Source organism: Anoplophora glabripennis, unplaced genomic scaffold (genome assembly GCF_000390285.2).
Source record: "Anoplophora glabripennis isolate ALB-LARVAE unplaced genomic scaffold, Agla_2.0 scaffold456, whole genome shotgun sequence".
Lineage (NCBI taxonomy): Eukaryota > Metazoa > Arthropoda > Insecta > Coleoptera > Cerambycidae > Anoplophora > Anoplophora glabripennis.
The window spans coordinates 260,526-283,442 of NW_019426021.1; the positions used below are offsets into that span (position 1 = coordinate 260,526).

A 22,917-nucleotide genomic window follows, 5' to 3' on the forward strand; every position below is an offset into this window, starting at 1 on the left:
CGTCGCGCTTCGGTGGCGTTCCCATTAGCACGACCATACATGAAATGCATGTCTGTTAATTCTGCGTTAGAGTAACCAGCCATAGCGAAAGAAAACTTGTGCACTGAGAACAACTGTCAAATACGTACTGTTTATTTCACTAAAAATCAACCAACTATTATAAGAAAATACACGTTTTTGCAAAATAAAAAAGGGGCTAAAAAACATAAAACATTCCATATCTCCGCAACCGTTACTTTGCGGACCCATGTTTATTGAGACTTTTCTGCTTATTTTAGTTCATACTATTACCTCCTTAAATATTTTACACTTTTTTTTAACACCCTGTATACACTAAAATGAAAATATCAAATGAGGTAAGAAATGTTTAGCATGCTAATTAGCTGAAAAATTTTATTGTCAAGCAGGCAAGTAGATAAGTAAGTAAGTAGATAAGTAAGCAGGAGAGGGGGCAACCAGGTAAGTAGGTGGCTAAACAAGCAGACAGGTAATTAGTTGCTACGAGTGCAGATCATACAGCAGGATTTCTGTAGGGACAACTGTGCCAACAAAATCGCTTACTACCAGACTAAAACTTCGTTACCTCCACACTCCACAATAAAACCCTAAAAGTACGATATTTTGTATGAGCAATCATACCGACCAACTTAGGTATAGAAAATGACTGGAATTATTCAGCGTGGAAGCGTTAAGACACTTGATTGGATAATAAGCAAGCTGTATAATTGAAGAACTGAATAAATTGTTTCGATCAGTTTATTTCCAGCTATGTTATAAAATGAATTTATTTCACAGAAAATATATTAAACATTACTACACGTGTTGGTGAAAAAAAATATATAAGAAAAAAATAACCTGTTATCTCACAAGAGATAGTTTCTTCTGGCAGACTTTTCCCAACTCGTAGTTTGATGACAGCAGTCTTTAGATGAAATGTAATAATACGTGGCGTGAAAAGGCGTAAATGCTTCCGCCGCGCCACCCAGGGCGACAAAGAGGTTCCAGGAACTTGCTGACGCAACTCCAAAATTATCCAAAAATAAATGCCAAAACAGAAACCACCAAACAGCAATGTGGGGTCAATTCTCCCTTTGCTACGAAGGATGAATAAACTCACTCACTATAAAGGATGTAAAAAGTTTAACAACGATTACTTCAGCATGAGATAGTCATCATAAATGATCAAAAAAGTTATATATTACAGGGGCGTAAGATTAACAGTTTTCAAAATAGAGTGAGTATTAATATTGGGGAGTTTCATCACAACGCAACGTAACAACAGCGTTTAACCTAAGGCTATACAGCTGGTGCATACCACATGTGCACGCGGCAGACTTGTCCTACGGAAAAAATGTAAACAACTTTTATTGTGAAATATTTAGTAAATTGTATCGATTTTGTAGTACGAAGATAGTGTTGTGCTAGTGCTGCTAGATAGTATTGTTTAAATTTTAACTCGAATTTTAATTATGAATCTCTTAAAACAGGAACTTAACTTTTAACCAAATTATGAATTTGAAAAATATGTAATTAAAGTACCCAATAATTTACGTCATCCAAATAATCATACGTATTAAAAATAATTTAGGTACTGGCCAAAAAGCAAAATTCAGTAATTTTTAAACGCACAAGTACAAAACAAACTTCAATATATGTTAAAAATATCCGCCACCATTTTCGCGCACTGGCTGGAAAACACGTACTCAAGAAAAGGAAATAGTGGTACGCAAAAAACACTCAGATACGGTCCAATTCCAGATACCAACTGAACTGCTTACTGCTGGACAGCTTAGTACCTCGTGTTATGCGCCGCGCCGTTGTTACATGAATTTTATCGAATTTTAAATTTTATACAATTAATTAATTATTTTTTGGAATTAAGCATAAAGAAGTTCAAAAAAGTGATAAACATTGTATTTTATGGTATTCTATGCACGCAGTTATGTCAATATTCCTTAATTAATCGAACTTTTGTATACATCAAGTTGGAGATTTTGATAATTTTTTTCTCGGAAAAGGTTAAGCTTATGACCCATGTCAAGGTTTTTTGCTTATTTTAATGTATTCTATCGTCTGTTAAAATTAAGACAGTCAAACTTCTAACACCCTGTAAATACTTATTGTACCCGCACAAAGTTACAATCCTTAGAAAATCCACGTGAGAATCACATTTGATATCCAACGAGACTCGAAACTACGAAACTCTAGAAATTTCTTTACTCTTGGATGGATTTTAAACTTAATCAAAAAAAAGCGGTAGCCATATCTTTCGATATTTAAAATACTTTTCAAAAAAGCCTTGTAGTACCATCTGTCCATGAAAAACGGACGCTAGATAAGAAGTACAGAAAACTACTATAAGATACGTGAAACGTCCGATAAAGCGGGCGATAAAATAGCTACTGCCAAAATTAGTAGAAAACCTAAGAATAAACAAAAATACAAACTGAAACAAATAAACAGATTGCGAACTGAATTGAGGTAAGCACTACATTATGAAACTCTAGTTGCATTTCTAAATATTTTAGATACCTAAATCTAATATTTAATGAGAACAAAACATAACAGAAGAATTTAAAATCTTTGTTTACTCTAACAGTAGGTAATTCATTTATTTTCTTTTTCAAATATCAAGGACCTAAAGGATGTAACGTGTAATAGAGATAGTAAATCATCACCAAAAATGCAACAGGTATCTACGAAATTATGAACATGTTGCTTACCAATAGTTACGTTTTTGTTTTTTTTTGTAATATTTATGCAATAAAGGTTGGTTACCCACTCCATTTACAAATGCGAAGAGTTTGGTAAAATGTCTATAAGAAGATAAGATCGTAAAAAGGCCGCTCTCTTTATGTCACAATTGTCTTTGGTCAACATGGGATAGAAAAATGCAAAGGAGATGCTTGCCTCGATAAAAATAAAACATTAATTCGTTGCCGTGCCATCACCGACACTGATTCGACAGAAAACTACATCACTGAAGAACTCGCTGAGCGGTTGCAACTTCCGCAAAAACATCTGCATATACCTATAAGAGTTCTTAATGAACTCACTACAATGTCTACATACCGCATGACTACTACAAAATCGTCATGCTGTGGCGGATACCAAAAATTGTTAGGCCGGTGTTCCATGCATCTGAATTCCGACGATACGAAGGTCCGAAAGTGTTCCTATGAATGAATAGAAGCCGAGATATTGCAAAATTTACAGCGTGCACTTATTTGAACTTTGGATTTAACTTTTCTCGCCCACGCGACCGCTTGGACGAGCTTCCCCCACCACCACGCCGCCGGCCGCCGGACAGTTTACTTAGCGAGTACCTTCTTTTCAAAGGGCTCGTGAGTCGTTAATTTTCCACATTATTCAATGCAATTCACGGGAAATCGTAGTTTACGTCGTAAACTTTATTTTGCGAAAAATTCAAGTCTTAATATTTATAAACAATTGCGCTACGATTTAAAAAAAAAAAGAGTACTTTTTTTATTTTAAAACTGTATTTTTTTGCCAGCTATCCATTGCATCTATTTTAGGTGAGATAGCATAAATAGCAACAATGTTATTCAAATTGTTTGTGAGCGAAAAACGCACGGTTTTTTAATGCACAATTTGAGAATGTTAATGTCAAAAAAACGGTGATATTTTTAATAGGCCCCATAATTGCGTCTTTAAGATTACAGAGGCTTAAAGTTCATAACTTTTGGAGCCTCCGCTATAAACAAATAGAATTGTGCGAAAACTATTGCACCTACAGCGCCCACTTTTGGCACACTTTTAAAGTATGACAAAACTCTCAACTTGTTATAGGTTTTATAAAATTTTAACAATAAATGCGATAGTTATAAACAAATGAAAAATTGGTCACTTTTCTTGTTTTTTTGCAATAACTTTTTTGTTTATTAACCGATTTTAATTTAACTAATTTAACTAACTTTAAATGTACGACTGACGGATTCAAAATTTAACAAGCCTGCTCCTATGCAATTGTTAATAGGGGTAGGTACGTCCCTGGCTACTCTGTGCGTTGGACAAATAAAACAGTCAAACTAACAGCAACCCGACCTTATTCTACAAAAAACAAGATGGGGTTGGTAGTTGGCCAGTTCAATACCGGCAAATCAGCAAAATGTCATCTTCTTAATGTCTAGGATGATCTATCTGAATTTTGACAGGTCAAAAAAAATGCATCTACCACGACCATGAAGTAAGAGGCTTGTTCAGCGAAATCCTTCACGTCGTTACATTATCACTTTTCTTTCTTCAGAGAAGATTTCATGCCTACCCGGATTTAAAAATTCAATATACCAAGGTTATCCAAGACTATATTAATCTCGGGTACACGACTATAAAATTGAAGCACGGCATACTAATGGCTTCTTACCTTACCTCCTCAATCAGTCATTAAAGAATCCATTATGACTACAAAGGTGCGTGTAGTGTTTAATGCATCTGCTGCATCAACGACTGGTGTATCGATTCAAGATAATATTATCTCATTCCTTTTGAGATTCACAGAGACTCCATAATTACGTCTTAACAGGCGCAAAAATGTACCTACAAATCCTTGTGGCAATAAAGGATCAAGTAACTATATCTGCGAATACTTTGGATAGAAGAGGATGACTATCAATTTAATTGTCTCTTGTTTGGTATCAAACCTGGATCGTACTTGGCTGCTCGTTGTTTAAAACAGCTCGCTATTGACGAGGAAAATAAATATCCTCGGGCATCAACTGCGCTACATCATGATTTATACGTCGATGATCTCTTAACCGGCGCCGACACCGTGGAAGAAGTTACACTGTTAATAGAAGAGTTAACTACTCTTTTAAATTCAGGAGGATTTAATTTGCGTCAATGCGCCTCCAATACCAGTGAAGTTTTACAGACTATACCGGATCATATCATTAATTTGCAGTTTGCAAAGAGGTGAAGATACGACACTTAAAACTTTAGGAGTTCATTGGAACTCCACTCAGAATGCTATAATCTACTCTGTAAAACCATCTGATGAAACAAAAGTCACCAAAAGAATTATATTTTTTGAAGTGGCTAAAATATTTGACCCCTTGAGATTGCTTAAGCTTGTACTAGTAATAGCTAAGTTACTTATACAAGAATTATAGAAATCAAAGGGTCATTGGAATGAATCCGTAACTGAAGAATTCTATACTCGTTGGAATACCTTCAAAACACAACTACCTGTTCTCAATGATATTTTATTCGATCGAAGGTTATTACATTTAAATCCGAACAAAATAGAATTACATGGTTTCTGTGATGCAAGTGATGAGGCATAAGGAGCCTAAATTTATTTAAAATCAATGGATCACTGCGGAAATGTACATGTCTCTCTGTATTGTACGAAGGCTCGTGTTGTATCTATCCGAAATCCTCAAACTACCCCACAACTGGAGCTTTGTATTGCTGTTCTACTCGTCCATATTTATCACAACGTGACATATATTGGATCCGGACATAGCCAAACTTTTTAAATCATTTGTATCTCGGCGTGTAACTGAAATTCATTCATCTTATACCTAAGCTTAGATTGGATACCTAAGATAGATGATGCTAGTTCTAAATTTTAAAAAATATTGATAACAAAATTAATAAAATAAAAACTTCAGTCATATGTCCTGAAATAGTTAGATTTAATAATACCTGTTTGTTACGTTGTTTTGTATTTGGTCTTTAAAATTTGTTTTTTAAAAAAGTGGAATTTATCTATGAAAACATATTAGGATTTGACAAAATCCTAATATGTTTTGGATATGGATAGTATAACATGGTTGAATTTTCCTGTAATTGTGATATGTAAGTATTGTATATAAAAAAGTTTTATTTTGTAATTTATATTTATTATGTTTAAATTTAACAGTTTTTATGAAAGGTAAAACTTAAGAAATAATTCACTTTTCTTATTTCTAAAATAAGTTACAATGGAAAACTCACATTTATCAATTTTGATCTTAGAAACTAGTTTTAATGAAATGATGAATCTCCGAAATAATTTCGAAAGTGTGAAAACTGAAGATATTAATTTAGCGAAACAATGGGGAATTAACCCTGTTTTCATAACAAACAGTTGCGAAAAATTAAAAAAACATTTTGATGAATTAACGCCAGACTCAATACCAATAGACACAGAAAATAATTTTAAGACAACAGTTTTTTTATTCCAGTTTGGATGCAATAATTGGTCAATTAAAACAAAGATTTCAAGGAATACAGGGCATTTATCAACAATTTCTGCTTATATTTCCGACCACATTGAAGACTGTGAATGATCAAGAATTAGTCAAATTAACCGAGGAGTTAGCGCTTCAGTATCCAGAGGATTTATCGACTTCTTTTGTTCAAGAAATTTTATTGTTTAGACGGGCGTTTTTGCCATACTTAACAACATTTTAGCAACGATTTAGCGAAAACAGCAACTGTAGATTGTGACACATTGTTACCGTCCACTAGTGAAGTATATACATTTTTATTATTTTTAACAATACCTGTGAGTTGCAAGTGCCGAAAGGTCATTTTCAAAACTTAAACTTATAAAAAACTATTTGCGTATAATCTCGATAGAAAATGATATTGCTAGGTCAATTGATGTAAATTAAATAATGACTCACTGCAAATATTAAAGCTAGAAAAGTTTCAATTTAAATAATTTAGAATAAATAAACGTATTTTTTATACTTCATTCCATTTAGATATTATGTATTACGTATGTTGGGTTAAAATGTTTATTTTATTGTTCTGTCTGTTTTTGTTTATAAATAGGTTATATATTTTATTTACAACATTTTTTGGAAGAAAATATAATATTAAAATTAAATTTCAAATGTATCTTTTTTTATTTTTATCATGAAGGGATTGGGGCCCGGTAATGTATACATATATGCACACAGACCCAATATTGGTAAGTTACGCCAATGCACACATACAAGGAAAAACTTTAGGCTATTCTTAATATCTTTGCAATGATAGACCTTAGGACTGCATAGCATAAGACTTTTGCGTTTACTTTGCAATATTCAGTTGCATATTGAACTTATGACGTTTATACCGCGTAGATACCTTGTAATTTAATTATATTTAAAATAAATTTGGTTTTTATTAAAAACATCTCTTTATTTAAATAAATACAAACAATATGTTCAAACCTAAACTACATGAACAATATAGCAACACAAAATAGAATTATTTGCTTGTATATTATTGAAATAATATTCTCAGACTAGGTAAAGTAATTGCTTAAAATATTACCTGTACAAGATATGACGAACAGCATACATATATTACACATAAACATGGAACACATTTTATAATATTTGAGTCACACTGATGAAGAATGATTGTTAGGTACATCAAGATTTTTAACTAAAATGTTTATAGCTCATACATGATAAAATAGATTTAGGTGCAACTGTCTGAACACCCGTTTTGGTTATATAATTAGAAAATTAATTTGAGATTCAGGCAAATATTTAAGAGAGCGGAAAATAAATTATTGAAAAGTATTATTTTCCTAATTATATAACCTTATTATTTAGCTTAAATACATATCGACTGGCTTATATTAATATCTATTAATAAAAAATAAATATTCTTTGTTTTCAGTCGCAACACTTATATACAGATTGAGGATATCGTTTTTTAAAATTCTCTTACAATACTGTTACTAGGTAAAAGATCTACTTTTATTGATAAGACTGTTGTCTAAACATGGCTGATATTTCTTCTAAAGTTTTATTTTTCGTTTCCGGAACTTTCTTGTAGATAAAGATCAAGAATAGAACTTGCAGGACAACGAAAATGAGAAACACGTAAGAACCCATAGCATCCTAAAAAATAAAAGAAAATTATATACGCATACGTATACGTCTACCAAAAGGTGCCATAAATTTAGATTAGGTAGAATAATGATGGCGAAGTAGCTTCTTTGAGATTAGTTCTCTGTCACACTACAGACAATATGAGCCAAGGTATATTGTCTGTGGTCAAACTATGAGATTTTGGAAGTTTTTTGTAAATAATGGTCAATTTTTAATGAATAAAAAATTTGTAAAATTTCATTTTTGAACAAATTTCATATAAGATGAAGAAGATGGCGATGAATTAATTCCTGCCAAAAAAGTGGAATTGAATAATAGTAAATCAAAGTTTTTATAATAAGAATAAAAATTTTAATTTTTATAAATATAAATCCTTATTGCTTTGAATTTTTTTACTGTCCCTATCCCCTTATAATTTTTAAGAGATACATATTCTGCAAAAAAATTAAACATGAGAAATAAATATTTATAGGTATTATTCAGTCATAAGTAGAATTTAATTTATTAAATTAATTAATTAATTATTTAATGTTTAATTTGCGACGGACTAATACCGATAATATATACATTTTATGTCGGTATTGTACTCGTCTCGAGGAGATACCTAAAATCAAAAACAAATCATGAAAATTGATCGAGCGGTTCTCGAGATATAGAGACCGAACCAAATTTGAAACGTTCAAGACAAAAACCTCGCGCCTAACGGGAGCGGCCTTCACGCGCCAGGCGCTCCTCGTGCGTGCAGACTGTTCATTATCTAACGTTAACTTTTATTGCTGCTAGCGCGTTTATTACATGAACTATCAATGCAAAACTTTCTATAATTGACTGTAAAATCCCGGTCCGATATGTACAATAGTTAATTAACAATTAACGTTATCTTGGGAACAAAGAGGTATAGGTGATATCTTTTAAAATAATTAACGTAATAATAATAAGCTCTATTTAATGCAAAAAGAGCGAATTCCCGAGCGGCTTTGGCGTGACCCTGGGACAATTTGTTTATTATGCTGTTTTGCACATCCTACTTTGTTGTAAACGGCAACTTAATTTCAAATTTTTTTAAATTTTCGAATAGGAATATACAGGGTGTTTCTCATAAGAATCGATACGTCAGCAATTATTGGATAGAGTAGACTTCAATTTTTGACGAAGAATAAATTTATGCCTGAGAAAAAACGATCATTTTGGACAATTTCTATAACTTATCAGTGCAAATTGTACGTTATTTCTGTTTAAGATGTTTTTCTATTAAATTATTTTTATTCCAAATTATGTCCTAATCGTCAAGTTTGACGTTTAAATTCATAGCCAGCTTTTGAATTTTCGATGATTTTAAATAACACAGCTACAATATGTGTATCGTGTTTTTGTTGAAAAAACAGTTTTTTTAAAACTAACAAGAGTAAGAAAAGTTTTAGAATTAAATTCCTCATAAAATAAAGTAATAATTTTCCTCCAACGGGATAAAAAATTCTGTCACATTTTAATCAACCCTTTAAAATGCTTCAATTCAACTCTACTTACTGTCGATTAATACTCTTGGTACACTCACATCGTATACCAAATTTGTTTTTTCTAAGTTCAAGTATAACTGAGATATTGATTTTTTTCGAAATTTGAAACCTCACTTTCAAGGCCTATAACTTTCAAGGGATGCTTAGTATAATCGTAAGTTGTGTTAAATCATCATATTTTGGGTTCCCTGCAGGCCCCTGCTATATGACGGTACTTATACGAATCACCCTGTATATCTACGACATTAACTCCTACAATTATCGTTTGGTTAGTAAATAATTAGTTCGAATCGACCTTTGGCACACATGTTGGTCATCGGATTGACCGTCGATCTCTTCCATAAATTTCATCAACATCCATCGCTTTTTGCAATAATAATGCGCAATTTTCGAAAACTGATTTTTTCGCGTTTGACCTATATTTATAGTTAACAAATTGGTGAAATATGACAATAGGTACCTTAAATTGTAGGTAATTTAATTGCCTACAACATAAAATAACTAATTTTCCGATAGGTCGTCTAGATTTTCATGGGCAGTAAAAAAAAGTGGAAACATGTAATTTTGCCACTTATTTGCAATCTGCGTTACCTTTTTCGAAAACATTCTGAAGTGACATAAAATATTTGTGCATTTTTGGAAATAGCTGAAAAAATTATTTACGCATACCTTAAGAGGTAGGAAAGCCAGTCCAACCAAAAAGTTAGCTGTCCAATTTACAAACACGGCTAATGATGCAGCAGTCGGCCTTGCAGCTTGATTAAAGAGTTCGGAAACGAGGAACCACGGAATAGATCCTGGACCAGTGGCAAACATAATTACATAAACCAAGACGAGGATGACGCAGATGACGCTGACTGCTAGGTTACCAGTCTGAAAGTAGGAAAATATTATAGACTGATATTTAATTCTTTAAAACATTGTTTTTTCATCTATCAAATAAAATAATAAACTTACCGCAAATATCATACAAATTGTAAGAAGGGCTGTATCTATAGCCATGCCGCCAAAGCCGATAAGTAAGAGAGTTTTTCTGCCAGCCTTTTCCACTAAGAACAGTGAAACAATCGTCATCAGGACATTGATTCCACCCATTGCCAAAGTAGCATATGAGGACTGATCTCCAGATAATCCAGACATTTCGAATATTGACTTAGAGAAGAACATTACCTAAAAAGAATTGGTTTGTTTATAAAAAAATCAGTTTTGTATTGCTGATATAATAATATCATTTAAATTTTTCTAGAAGAACAAAGTTGATATCAAGATTATTTATTTCTTTCTATAACTATGATACTAATACTGTAACGATAAACAACGAATTATTATCTCTAACCAAGAAGGTCCATATAATTGAGAACAGTAATTAAATTGTGAAAGAACCAAACTCTCACACAACATCTTTTTGGTGGCAACATTTAAATATCCTCTATGGGGATACAAACATCTTAAAGCTCCATATGCCCTCTGTATATATTTAGAAACTTGACGGTACCTAAGAGTGCTGTCTAAAATAACACCTAAATTTTTAGCCGTTTCTGAAGCTGTTATTTGTTGCCCACCTATTTCTAGATTAAAAGTATCCCTAAGTGTGTTTCTCATATTTCTATTACCAAAAATTAGCATAGCAGATTTTGTAGGATTCAGCAACAGATTGTGCTGCTCCGATATTGTACATAAAATCTTTAGATCCTCGTTTAGACGATTTTTGGCTAATTCGTAATCATTTTTAGGAAAAGAATAATAAATTTGTGTGTCATCTGCATACATGTGAATTTTAGAATATTTTAAAAAAATAGGAAAAGAAGCTGTATACAAACTGAATAATAAGGGTCCCAGAATGGACCCCTGTGGTACCCCACAGTGCAGTTGTCTTCGCTGAGAAACAGCACTTCCTAGCTTAACAACCTGACTACGTCCAGTTAAATAGCTTTCGAACAGTTGCAGACTTCCATCGTCTAGTCCAATTGACTTCAGCAAGACCAACAACACTGCATGATTAACCGTGTCAAAGGCCTTGCTGAAGTCAAAAAGCACCAATACCGTCATCAAATCTACATCTGTGGCTCTAATTATGTCATCTGTAATATTCAGTAGCGCTGTGGTACAGCTAAACCCTGGGCGAAAACCCGATTGCTCAAAAGGCAAAATATCATTAATATCAATGAAGCTACGAAGTTGTTTCTCCATGACTTTTTCGACTATTTTTGACAAGCAAGACAATATACTTATAGGTCTAAGATCCTTCCATTCACTAGGATTATTTACTTTTGGTAAGGGTATGACCAACGCCTCTTTCCATAAAGAGGGAAATTGCGATTCTAGAAATACAGAGTTAACAATATTAACAATAACCGGCAAAATATAGGGACAACATATTTTAATAAAATTTATACCAAAACCATCACCACCAACTGCATTAGACCTAATCTGACCGATAATTGAACGTATGTCAGTTTCATTGACAAGCTTAAAAGAAAATCTAGGATGAGTCCTCACTTTACTTAAATAGTAATTAACTATATCATTGTCAGTAAGCTGCATGTTAGGTATACTATCAATAAAATAATTATTAATACTATCTGCATTATTGAGATGAGATGGAAGAGAAGCACTTTTTTGATGTTTGACGTTTAACAACTTCAATTTTTTCCATAAATCCTTAGTAGAATAATTATTAGATATATGATCAAAATATGCTTTCTTTTCATTGGTGACAGAATGATTTGTGTAATTACGTAGGTCTTTATAATAATCCCAATCAGTCGGTAGTTTGGTTCTTTTAAATTTAGCCTTAGCTTTGTCCCGTAAATTCATGAGTAACTTTATATTATCAGTTAGCCATGGACAACACTTTCTTGTGATGCGGACCGTTCTTAATGGGAAATGCTTGTCATATAGCATTAGCAATTTTTTATTTAGATAGTTTACTTTATCATTAATATGGCTGATGTGAAATATATTTTCTAAAGTTAAATTAGTTAAATCATTATTAAAAGCAATTTCGTTATAATTATTCCAACTTCTAAACGTATACAAAAATGGTTCAATTTTAGAGGGAGCCAAGTTAACAAGAAAACTAATCATATCATGGTTCGACAAGTTTAACCCACCTACATCAGCAATAGTACATTTAATGTCCGAGGTCAGAATTATATCTATAAGGGAAGCAGAAGTATTAGTTACATGAGTCGCCTGACTTACAATTTGGTGAACATCTAGAGATTCAATCATAGTATTGAGGTAAACAGTGGATGGTTCATCAATTTTGAACAAGTCAATATTGATATCACCCAGACAATAAATGTCCTCAACAGTTTGCATGCATAATGAAATGGATACCTCAAGAGCATCAACAAAAAATTTATATTTCATCTTTGGAGGTCTGTAAAATACGCCAAAAGCATAACATTTGCCATTAAGTTTGACAGAGATCCAAAGTTGTTCAATACTAAGATTTGTTTCAATAATTTCAAAGTTAATATTATTTCGTAAATAAAAAGCCACACCTCCGCCTCTGGATTGCCTATCAGTTCTAACCAGCTTATATCCATCAATCTCCAATAAATAGGTTAGAATTTAACCTAGTTTCCGTTAAGCAAAAAACATCAATACTTGAGTTTAAGAGATATTCTTTGAACGCAAAGAATTTGGGAAGCAAAGAACAAATATTCAAATGCGAAATTAACATGTATTATAATATTACTATTCCTAAGGTAAATATCGTATCTAAATATAATTTGAAAGAAATATTAGTTTTTTGTAAGATGAACAGAAATAAAGGCAGTAAATAAAAATAAAAAACAAAAAAAAAATGTAATATATAAGAAAAGTTCGACTGTCGAACCAAGAAGAAGGTAGAAAAGGTGCTGCCATATCAGTAGCTATTAATTTATTAATCCATATCACTCAGAGACATAACTTTTTTGATCAAATTGCCAGTTTTTACCTTAACTGATCCGTTATATGTCCACACATTTTTGTGACCATATTTAGCAATTGCCTCCTTCAATATTGTGACTCTGCTGGAAGTTAGATCTTCTCTAATTGAAACACTTGTTCCTTTCAAGTTTTTCTTCTTCGAATATATATTTGATTTCGTCTCTCACCCCTGGATTCAGGTACACCATAGATACGTAGATTGTTAGTTTTAGCATTAAATTCAACTTTATCCTGGAGTTTTTCAATTTGTAGCTTCGCATCAGACAAGTCATCCTTTAAAGATTTCACCTCTTGGTTATAACCTTGGATAATGCCTTCGAACTCACGCCGCACAGATTTGCTGACAGCTTCACATAATTTACTCAAAAAAGACTCGGATGATAGTAATTGCTCAACCGCTCTTTGTATAAGAAGATCTTCCTTATCACAATCCACTTTGCTTCTTGTAGCACGTTCTTTCGACATTTTTCTGGTGATATAGTAAAACTAAGCTGGCACACACCAAAACACGTCTATTCTCTACCAGACATTCACTATATATGTTTTTTTTTTATATTTGGCCTTGTTTCTAAGATATTCAATGAAATTCCTACGTCAATGCCCTCTACCTACGAAACGGTGCTATTTAGGAAATAAGTTTATATCATGAATGAACATTATTTTAACATGTTCTATCGATTCCTGAAGTTATCCAGATTAAACCTGAATCACCCTGTATAGAGGACTGGTTTCATTTTATTTTTTAAGTAATATTAAAATACGATATATTGCATAATTATCAAAATGCACAAAAAAACTAAAAAACATAAATTTATGTATGTGAGTAAATATATGGAAAAAAAACAATAATGTTAAATATTGAGAATAAGATCCCCACATACGAGTAAGCATTTGATAATGCATACACGTATAATCTACCAAAGATCTAGTATTTATTTGAAATAACCTTTGTCATTTAGAACTTGAGAAATATCCTTGTTAGGGCTCAAAAAATAATTCTCTTTTAATCTTTTATGTCTGAAATACTTTGAAACCTTGAAACCTTAGAGCTTAGAGCATATACTATTGGAGGCAGCGTCTCAGTGGCCGACAGCGGAGGTTTAGAGAGAGAGAGGTTTTTGAGGGTATATGCTATCTCTCTCTAGCAGCACGCGATTGTATGTTGTTAGAGAGAGATAGCATATACACTCTACACCCCTCTCTCTAAACCTCCGCTACAATCTCAGTACAATACCAGTAGTATATATGCTCTAAGGTAGTTATAAATTCCTTTTGTTTTCAATTTCAGTTTCGATTCGATTACTGATCATTTGGATTTTCACTTATTAAATCATCATCAGTGAGAATGTTCTTAACACATTAAGCGCCATGGTGTCTGTTCGTTATTTTAATCACTGGGCCAGCGCAGACATCGGTGTCTGTTTCAGTATTTGTCCAAATGTGCCGAACAGACACTTTCAATCTACAATTCCTGTGGTGGAGTGTCTGCTCTGGCCCATCCGCAAATATCCCTATACGTGGGCAGGCCTAAGCGCGTTGTGTACACATACTTCTATACATATACAAAGCATTTTGAAAGGGAATTGAAGCCAAAAAGTGGGGGTGTTGCACTTTGTGTATTATACGCAAGCGCTATAATTCATTTTCCCATTGGTCGGTTTGTCGGTTAACGTCATTGTCATTTCCGAAGATAGGTTATGAATTTGAATAGAAAGGCAGCTGAAAATGATTTGGCAAACAAAAAAAAAGGAAAGGAAACGAGGCAGACCCATAAAAAACATGGGATCAAGGACTAAGTAGTGGCAGAAGACTTAAAGAAAAGAGGAACAAACTGGCATGAAGCAGATGAATCTAGCAAAAAATAAAAAAGAAGACAAAATTCGTTTATAAGTAAAAATGTATATCTTTACACCCTATGGATACTTAAGGTTTTATTGATTGAGGATTTTTATTAATTTAGGGTAAATTTTACGTGTCCAATCAGTAGCTAGAAATTCCACATTTTGCTAATGCATGAGACTTCGTGTTTCATGGTGAACTCTTACTGTTATATATTAAAAGGAGACTAGTAGTTTCCCTTTATATATTTTTTGTAAATATCACAAGAAATTATTTTTATAACCTGTGAAGTTACAAAGCCCGCTGTATATGATACCACATCTTCTACATACGGCGAAAGGTCAAACATGGTTTTTACGTGATCATGTTCAAATAAAGAAACGACAATTAATGTACCTACTTGTGTTTGGATCACAAACTGGATTAGCTATTTTATTTGAAAAATAATACCTAGGGACAATTTATATCTAAAACCGGCACTGCTTCAATGTGTTCTAAGATCTTGACTAGGTTTGCATTGTATATTTAATAAAATAAGACTTGATATTTAGCATATATTAGAAAATCAAATTGAATCTGGTACAGTGAATCACGAAACACAGGTTAATATGATTGATATGATTTATTTTTATTATTATTTATATATGTTAGTTAAGGTAGGTAACTCGTTATTATTTTTATGTATATTTGTACATAATGCGTATTTTTATATGAATTTTTGTGAAGATGTATGGATTTTAAATTTCAAAAAATGTTTACTATTTTATATAAATAACACACTTGTACTCTCTTTTGAATTCCATTTTATTGTACCCATTTTATTTTGCATTTACTATCTAACATTATCATAAATTACATTAACAAGTTGTATAATTAGATATATAAAATAATAATTGGTAATTTTGCTCTGTTAATAGTACATCAGTTATTAAATTTCATTTGAAATAATCCGCTAAATTTTCGGGCTTGCGCAAAATTGACAAAGTGCAACATGTACACTTTTTATCCCCTCTTTTTGGGAACAAGGTCATTCAATGTAAAAGATATGCAGTGCTTGGTANATATTTACTATTTTATATAGATAACACACTTGTACTCTCTTTTGAATTCCATTTTATTGTACCCATTTTATTTTACATTTACTACCTAACATTCTCATAAATTACAATTAACAAGTTGTATAATTAGATATATAAAATAATAATTGGTAAGTTTGCTCTGTTAATAGTACATCAGTTATTAAATTTCATTTGAAATAATCCGCTAAATTTTCGGGCTTGCGCAAAATTGACAAAGTGCAACATGTACACTTTTTATCTCCTCTTTTTGGGAACAAGGTCATTCAATGTAAAAGATATGCAGTGCTTGGTATATGTATAGAAGTATGTGGTTGTGTATTGATTTTATGACGTGTCTGCTTTTGTGTCTGCTTTGGCCCACTGATGATTTGCTTTTTTGGGGTTCTATGACAGGGCCATAGCAGACACGGTGATGTAATTACCAAAATAAACATATATTCAAACAAAATCGTGGAAAGAAACTCAACGTATGTTGTTGATCTTCCATTTAGAAATGACAAAAATAAAAATGGTAAAATAAAAAAAACAAATTAAATAATATTTACTTATACCAATATTATAAGGTAATATTATGTGCTTCATTGAAGCAATCCAAACAGAACCTGGGCTGCGTTGTTCCCTAGCTAATTGTACGTTTCGATCTGCTACTCATTATGGCGCTTTTTGCACTGCAACTGCACTCGTTTCTACCGCGCCACTATAATATACCCTGCTAGAAAATGCAGGTTCGGACGTGTCTGCTAACAATTATGTCTCTGTTTTGGCCCCGTTTTAGATTATGTGTCTGCAAAACGTGTCTGCTTTGGCCTAGCAAGGCAAAATTTAATCAGGGCCAGTGCAGACACCGGTGCCTGTTTTATATTTTTGAAAATTTTGTAGCAGAGGGACTTAATTTGTAAAAATTATTGATAGATAAAGGCTTAGTTTGAAAGGCACCATAAGGATATAGTAATAACCTAGTGATGAATATATCAAAATTTTCTTTGGCGCTTAACGTGTTCAATCTAAATTAATGGTATTAAAATTTGGCAACAGAAATAAGACACCTTTTTTCTCTCTTCAATTCGCTATCAAAGTTTTGTAAACGTGACGACACAATATTCAGTCATCCATTCTTTTTTATTGGAGGTTTGTCCACATACGCTCCCTTAAAGTATGTGGGCTTCTTACTTTTACCAATAATCAACAGCTCTTTTTTTATTTCCTTCCATGTTTGAGCACAAAAGTGTCATGAGTCTTTCTTAAGCAGACTTGTCTCCTGCACACCATTATTTTTAAATGCAAATGTTTTTGTATGAAGTGCACATAAAAAAGCGTTTAGTTGGCCACTGGAAGCTTTGAAGTCAGTAAATTGCAAATTTTCAGCTGCTTCCAATACCTTTTTTAATAAATGTGCAGATATGGGACTATTATTATCTCGTACCTTACAGAACCAATTAAAATCTGTTTCAACAACGGCCAAACCAGCAGTTTTTGTAAATTTTCTTTTTTTTCCAGGTTTCCTTTCTTCTTTTGAATTTCAGATTTATTTTTCAATATTCAGTGTTTTTCCGAGAATAAACTTTTCCGCGGGATTACGAATATTTAAAGTATATTGTTCACTAGCCGCAATAATATTAATTTTATCTTGAACAGATAAACACCTTCTTTTCCCATGTTGAGACCATAAAATGCGAATACAAATAAGACAAAATATATACAGGATGTCCCAAACTCGATGCCCCAATGATATTACAGGGTAACTAAAAATATTACTGAAAATTTGAAGTATAGTATTCAAGCGGCATGGATTGAAGTGCATTTTGCACCAAAAATTAAAGTTTTAAATATTTCGAAAATTGTGTTGATGACGTTATGAAATATCTTTTTCCAGGAAGAGGTATTTTTCCATTTTTAAAAAGAACATATTTTTCCGATAAACTTTCATTTCTCTATCAAATTTCATTAAAAAGATGATCAGAAGTAAAAACAATAATTAGAACGTCAAAGTTACATGTCATAACTTGATCGGACATTCTCTTGAATACAATTGATCGAATTACATTATTGTAATGTTTACTTGTCATCAAAGTATTGTTTAGCACTTCCAAGTGTTTACAGACAGGGTAGTTAGCAGTTTTCAGTGTTTTTTTTTTTTCGATTATTTGTAACAATGCTATCACACGCAGAAAAAGTTATATGTTATTAATTTATGGAGATTCCCAGAAAAATTCTAGAAGCGCTGTTCAGTTGTAAGGAAAAGATTTCCTCAACGTCACGTTCCTGACCACAAAATGTTTGTAAGGCTAGAAAGTAACCTACGACAAAATGAAAATAAATTTTCGATTCGAAAGGGAAAATCAATAAGAAAAAGGGTTCAAGATGACTATACTACTGCGCAAGTGGTACAATATTCTGAGAATCATCATGAAAATTGAGTTTCCTTGCACAAATCACGGTAGCTGCTGAAATTTCTGACTTCATCGTAATCTTTGGACGGACGAAAGCCGTTTTGTAAGTAATGATTTACCAATTAAAAAAAAAATAACATTATTGGTCCATTGAGAATCCACACTTTGTTCATTCTATACAAAATCAAGGACATTGGTGTGAATGTGTGGTGTTGTCTCATTGGATGTCATCTGATAGGACCATACTTTTATGAAGATGTGTTGAATAGTATACAATACCTGCGTTTCTTGCGAGAAGAACTCCCAACACTTCTCGAAAACATCCCTTTGTAGTTGCGAAGGAGTTTGTGGTTCCAGCACGATGGAGCCCTACCCCATAGAGAGATTTATTGTGCAAGATTATTTAATTACTGTTTTGGGGAACAATGGATTGAAATAAATGGACCTATAAAATGGACCGGAAAATCTCCCGACATGACTCCTTTGGACTTTTTCTTATGGGGTTTCCTTAAGAAAAAAGTCTATAAAAGTATGTCACGTAATATAGAACATTTAAAAGAAAAAATTTGAAATGCCAGTAAAGAACTTACTCCTAATATGCTGAGGAACGCAGTTATAAAAGAAGTTAGGCATCGGTTAGATTTATGTTTAGCCACAGGGGGTGCACATATAGAAAATATGTTATAATAATTTTGGTTATATATGTAAAATACTTCTTGTTCCTGGAAAAAAATATTTCATGATGTCATCAACACAATTTTCGAAATATCTGAAACTTTAATTTTTGATGCAAAATGCACTTCAATTCATGCCGCTTGAACTTCATACTTCAAATTTTCAGTAACATTTTTTGTTACCCTGTAATATCATTGGGGCGTCGAGTTTGGGACACCCTGTAGCAATACATCTAGCGTCTAATTTCTCTTAGCACAACTAATTTTAAATTGACAGTGTATTGCCAGGAATTAATTAACCCAGTGACGTTTCATCTGTTCGCTATCAACAGATAATTTTACATAATTTTCGTGTCTTGGTGAAAAATCAGGTCTGTTTATTAGAGAGTCTGTTATTAAGAAAACCTTATTGTAAAAATTAATAAAATTTCACTTATCTAGTGATTTATAAAAGTAAACTAAAGTCATGCCTCAAGACTTTTTGTGGGTCAACCAAGATTTTACCTTTTACTCTTTTAAAATCCCTATGAACTATGAGAGACATACCAATCTGACTGTATAGGAAGGAAAAATACTTACTGCATTAATTCCAGATAGTTGCTGAGCACACATAACAGTCAAAGATATAATCAATGGAATCCTGAGGGCGCTGTTGGTGAGTAACTCACGCATTGTTACTTTTGGAACCAGTTTCATAGCCTCAGATTCAGCTTTGATCATGTCCATTTCTTCGTGAACTGACAATGTACCTCTCAACCATGACAGAGCTTTCTGGGCTTCCAGCTCTTTACCTCTAGATGACAGCAAGTATTTTGGAGATTCGGGACAGAATGGCAAGGTTACTATCTAAAAATAAAAATTATGAAATTATGCTGTAATATTTCACTTAGAAAATATGTAGAAGAATCTAAAAAAACTATTCACCTGGAAGATTGCAGGGACGATAGTTATCGCTAGAAGCGTCGGCCACAATTTTTCCGTTCCTAGAATAGACCCCAGACCAAGAATTTGTGAAATGAGAATGGAAATGGTTATAACCAATTGATATACCGTTCCTACAGCTCCTCTGAGATTTATTGGAGATATTTCTGCTAAATACATGGGCGCTAAACCAGCATTTAATCCAGAATTAATACCAATTATAAATCTGCCTAATATAAGAAGCTCATACGAGGAAGCCGATTTAGCTGCTCCCAGACAGACTGTAGCTATTATGACGAAAATATTGTTGAGGAGAAGTCCGCCTTTACGGCCAAACCTATCTGCTATGAGACCTAAAAAATATGTGAAATCTGTAAGCTCAATACATTTTATGTTTTATATGTACAGGATGGACAAAGCTCTAAACTTTCACACAAAGTTGAGATGTTATTGATTCGGTTTTAGAGCAAAATAAAACTTTTTATTTAGATAAATTTTATAATTTTGTAAAGGTTAGGTACTCGATTCAGCTTTTTTTATATGTAACACCCTATACTTAAATAGGTATATTTTTCGATTTTTGAAATCTGTTGAAATTTCTCCCTACGACAATACGTGATATTTATACGTGATGTAAGAAAAAAATCATAAATTAGTTATTTTATATTTACCTGTAATAGCTCCTCCAATCATGCCTCCAACGCAAAATATTGATACCATGATAGAAAAAATCAAAGTGACAGTTTCTTGTTCTGGTTGTATACCCGTCCTATTCGTTTGCGTATTGAAGATCCAATTCTTGATAATCTAGACAATAGCAATAAATTTATGAGAACTTATGTTTTAATTACGCAAATAAATAATTGTATATTTCATTAATCATAAAAAATAATTTGATATATACTAATGAAATTTAATGTCTACTATATTTAGCTCTAATGGTTTTCAAGTGGATTTAATGGTAGTGTTTTTTTTGGATGAGATAATAAAATACTAGGAAATGCTGATATAAAAATTATTGATGCAATTCAAGCCCATAGATACTTTCAAAATTAATGGTTTCACTAAAACTTAATAGAAACATAGTAGACAATAAGTTTCTTAATTCAGATGTAACAGATTAGGAAATCTTATTTAAATGTTATTCACGTAATTTGTAAAATCAGTAGATAATATTAGTTATTTAGTAATAGTAGTATTTATCACTTTCAAGTATGTAAAGTAAATATACCTTCATCATTATTTGTTTTTAATATACCGAATTTTTTGTTTGCTACTTTTTAACATTGCTAGTGTAGGTACTGTACTAATCGCAAACACTTTATTATTTTGCTTCTCGATACACATATTCAATTTTTTATATTCAACACATCTATATTTTCCATAATTCGTACTTTTTGTACTAATAAAGCATAATCGATTGGCAAAAACCACTTAATATGTTTCTATGTTGTTATTTTCTATTTGTAAAGAAATATTTTATCTACGACTATTTAATAATAGACGCATTATAATTGTGATAGTAAGTACATAATGTAACTCATATTACACACCCGTGGAATATGAGTTTCATATTCCACAGGTGTGGAATATGAATTTTTATACGTATCCCTTATAGCTTCTGACCGCGCTACAAAATAGAATCGAGCTTGCTTGAATTATTGTTACTATGGTAACTAATGTAATTGATTTGACAACACTTCGCAAAATAAAACATTTTTGACTTTTGCAGTAATTTTGCAGGTTAATTCTGACAGTGAAAATGAAATTCGATGCACCCCTCCTGAAATTCGTGAAGCCGCTAAATTAGCATCATTGGAATTACTTCCAGAGAAATCACGAAAAAATTACACAATTGTATATAACAGCTTTATGGACTGGCGACTAAAAATTGGCACAAATTCGTTTTCCGAAGACACTTTGTTAGTATATTTCAAGGAATTGACAAAAAAATGTAAATCGTCTACATTGTGGAGCCATTATTCCATGCTTAAGAGCACACTTAACCTTAAACATAATATGAATCTTACGCAAAAGTTCGAGTTTATTAAAAAGGCAGTCAGAAGGCTACCAACCCAAGAAATCAAAGGCATTTACTGGAGATGAAATATACAAATTTATAACTGAAACACCGGATACTAAGTCGTAGATAAAGTATAGTATTTGCCTCGCGTATAATGGCTATATTACACTCGCCTACGGCTCGTGTAATATAGCCTACATTATACGCTCGTTAAATAATATACTATTATTTTTGCATAGAATCCAGTGGTTAAGTACTTTTCTGTAACTTCCCGTTATTTTATTTGTAACAAACAAGTTGAGATAAAGCTTAACTTTAACGAAGTTGCACAACCTCAAAATTACTTTTAAATAAATATTCTGTCGATAGCCGCAAGGTTTAAGGCGTCAGTCCTTAAATCGTGTGCAAATTTCTGCCCGGGTTCGATTTCCGCAGCCGGTAGACCGTAGATTAGCTATGCTTGGACGGCACCCTCGGTGCAGGTATGGTAGGGTGGAAGAATTTTGGCTTGGGTCAACGTGAGAGATTGACACCGGTTGGCATTTGACCACCCCCCTAATTAATGAGGTTTTCCAGGTTTCCCTCATTCCTGCACTGAATGGTGGTTAGGGCCTACCAACATAAGTCGTTCCTGGGCGCAAATGCGGCCTGCTTAATAATAATATGCCGCCTCCTCTCCCGCACAAGTCTCCGA

The 22,917-nt window shown here is 32.6% G+C and overlaps 1 protein-coding gene across 1 annotated transcript in view; it reads right to left on the reverse strand.

Moving 5' to 3' along the window:
• Window positions 1–7,119: 7,119 nt before the first annotated feature.
• The window catches only part of LOC108908804 (solute carrier family 2, facilitated glucose transporter member 1), a 127,089-nt gene continuing 111,291 nt past the window's right edge, over window positions 7,120–22,917 (reverse strand). Inside the window, exons 3-8 of the mRNA XM_018712943.1 lie at window positions 20,872–21,007; window positions 20,204–20,553; window positions 19,859–20,125; window positions 10,313–10,525; window positions 10,025–10,228; window positions 7,120–7,847 (exon numbers count right to left, since the gene is read on the reverse strand). Coding sequence (XP_018568459.1) covers window positions 7,704–7,847; window positions 10,025–10,228; window positions 10,313–10,525; window positions 19,859–20,125; window positions 20,204–20,553; window positions 20,872–21,007 — 1,314 coding nt within the window. The 3' untranslated portion in view covers window positions 7,120–7,703. The remainder of the gene's footprint in view (window positions 7,848–10,024; window positions 10,229–10,312; window positions 10,526–19,858; window positions 20,126–20,203; window positions 20,554–20,871; window positions 21,008–22,917) is intronic.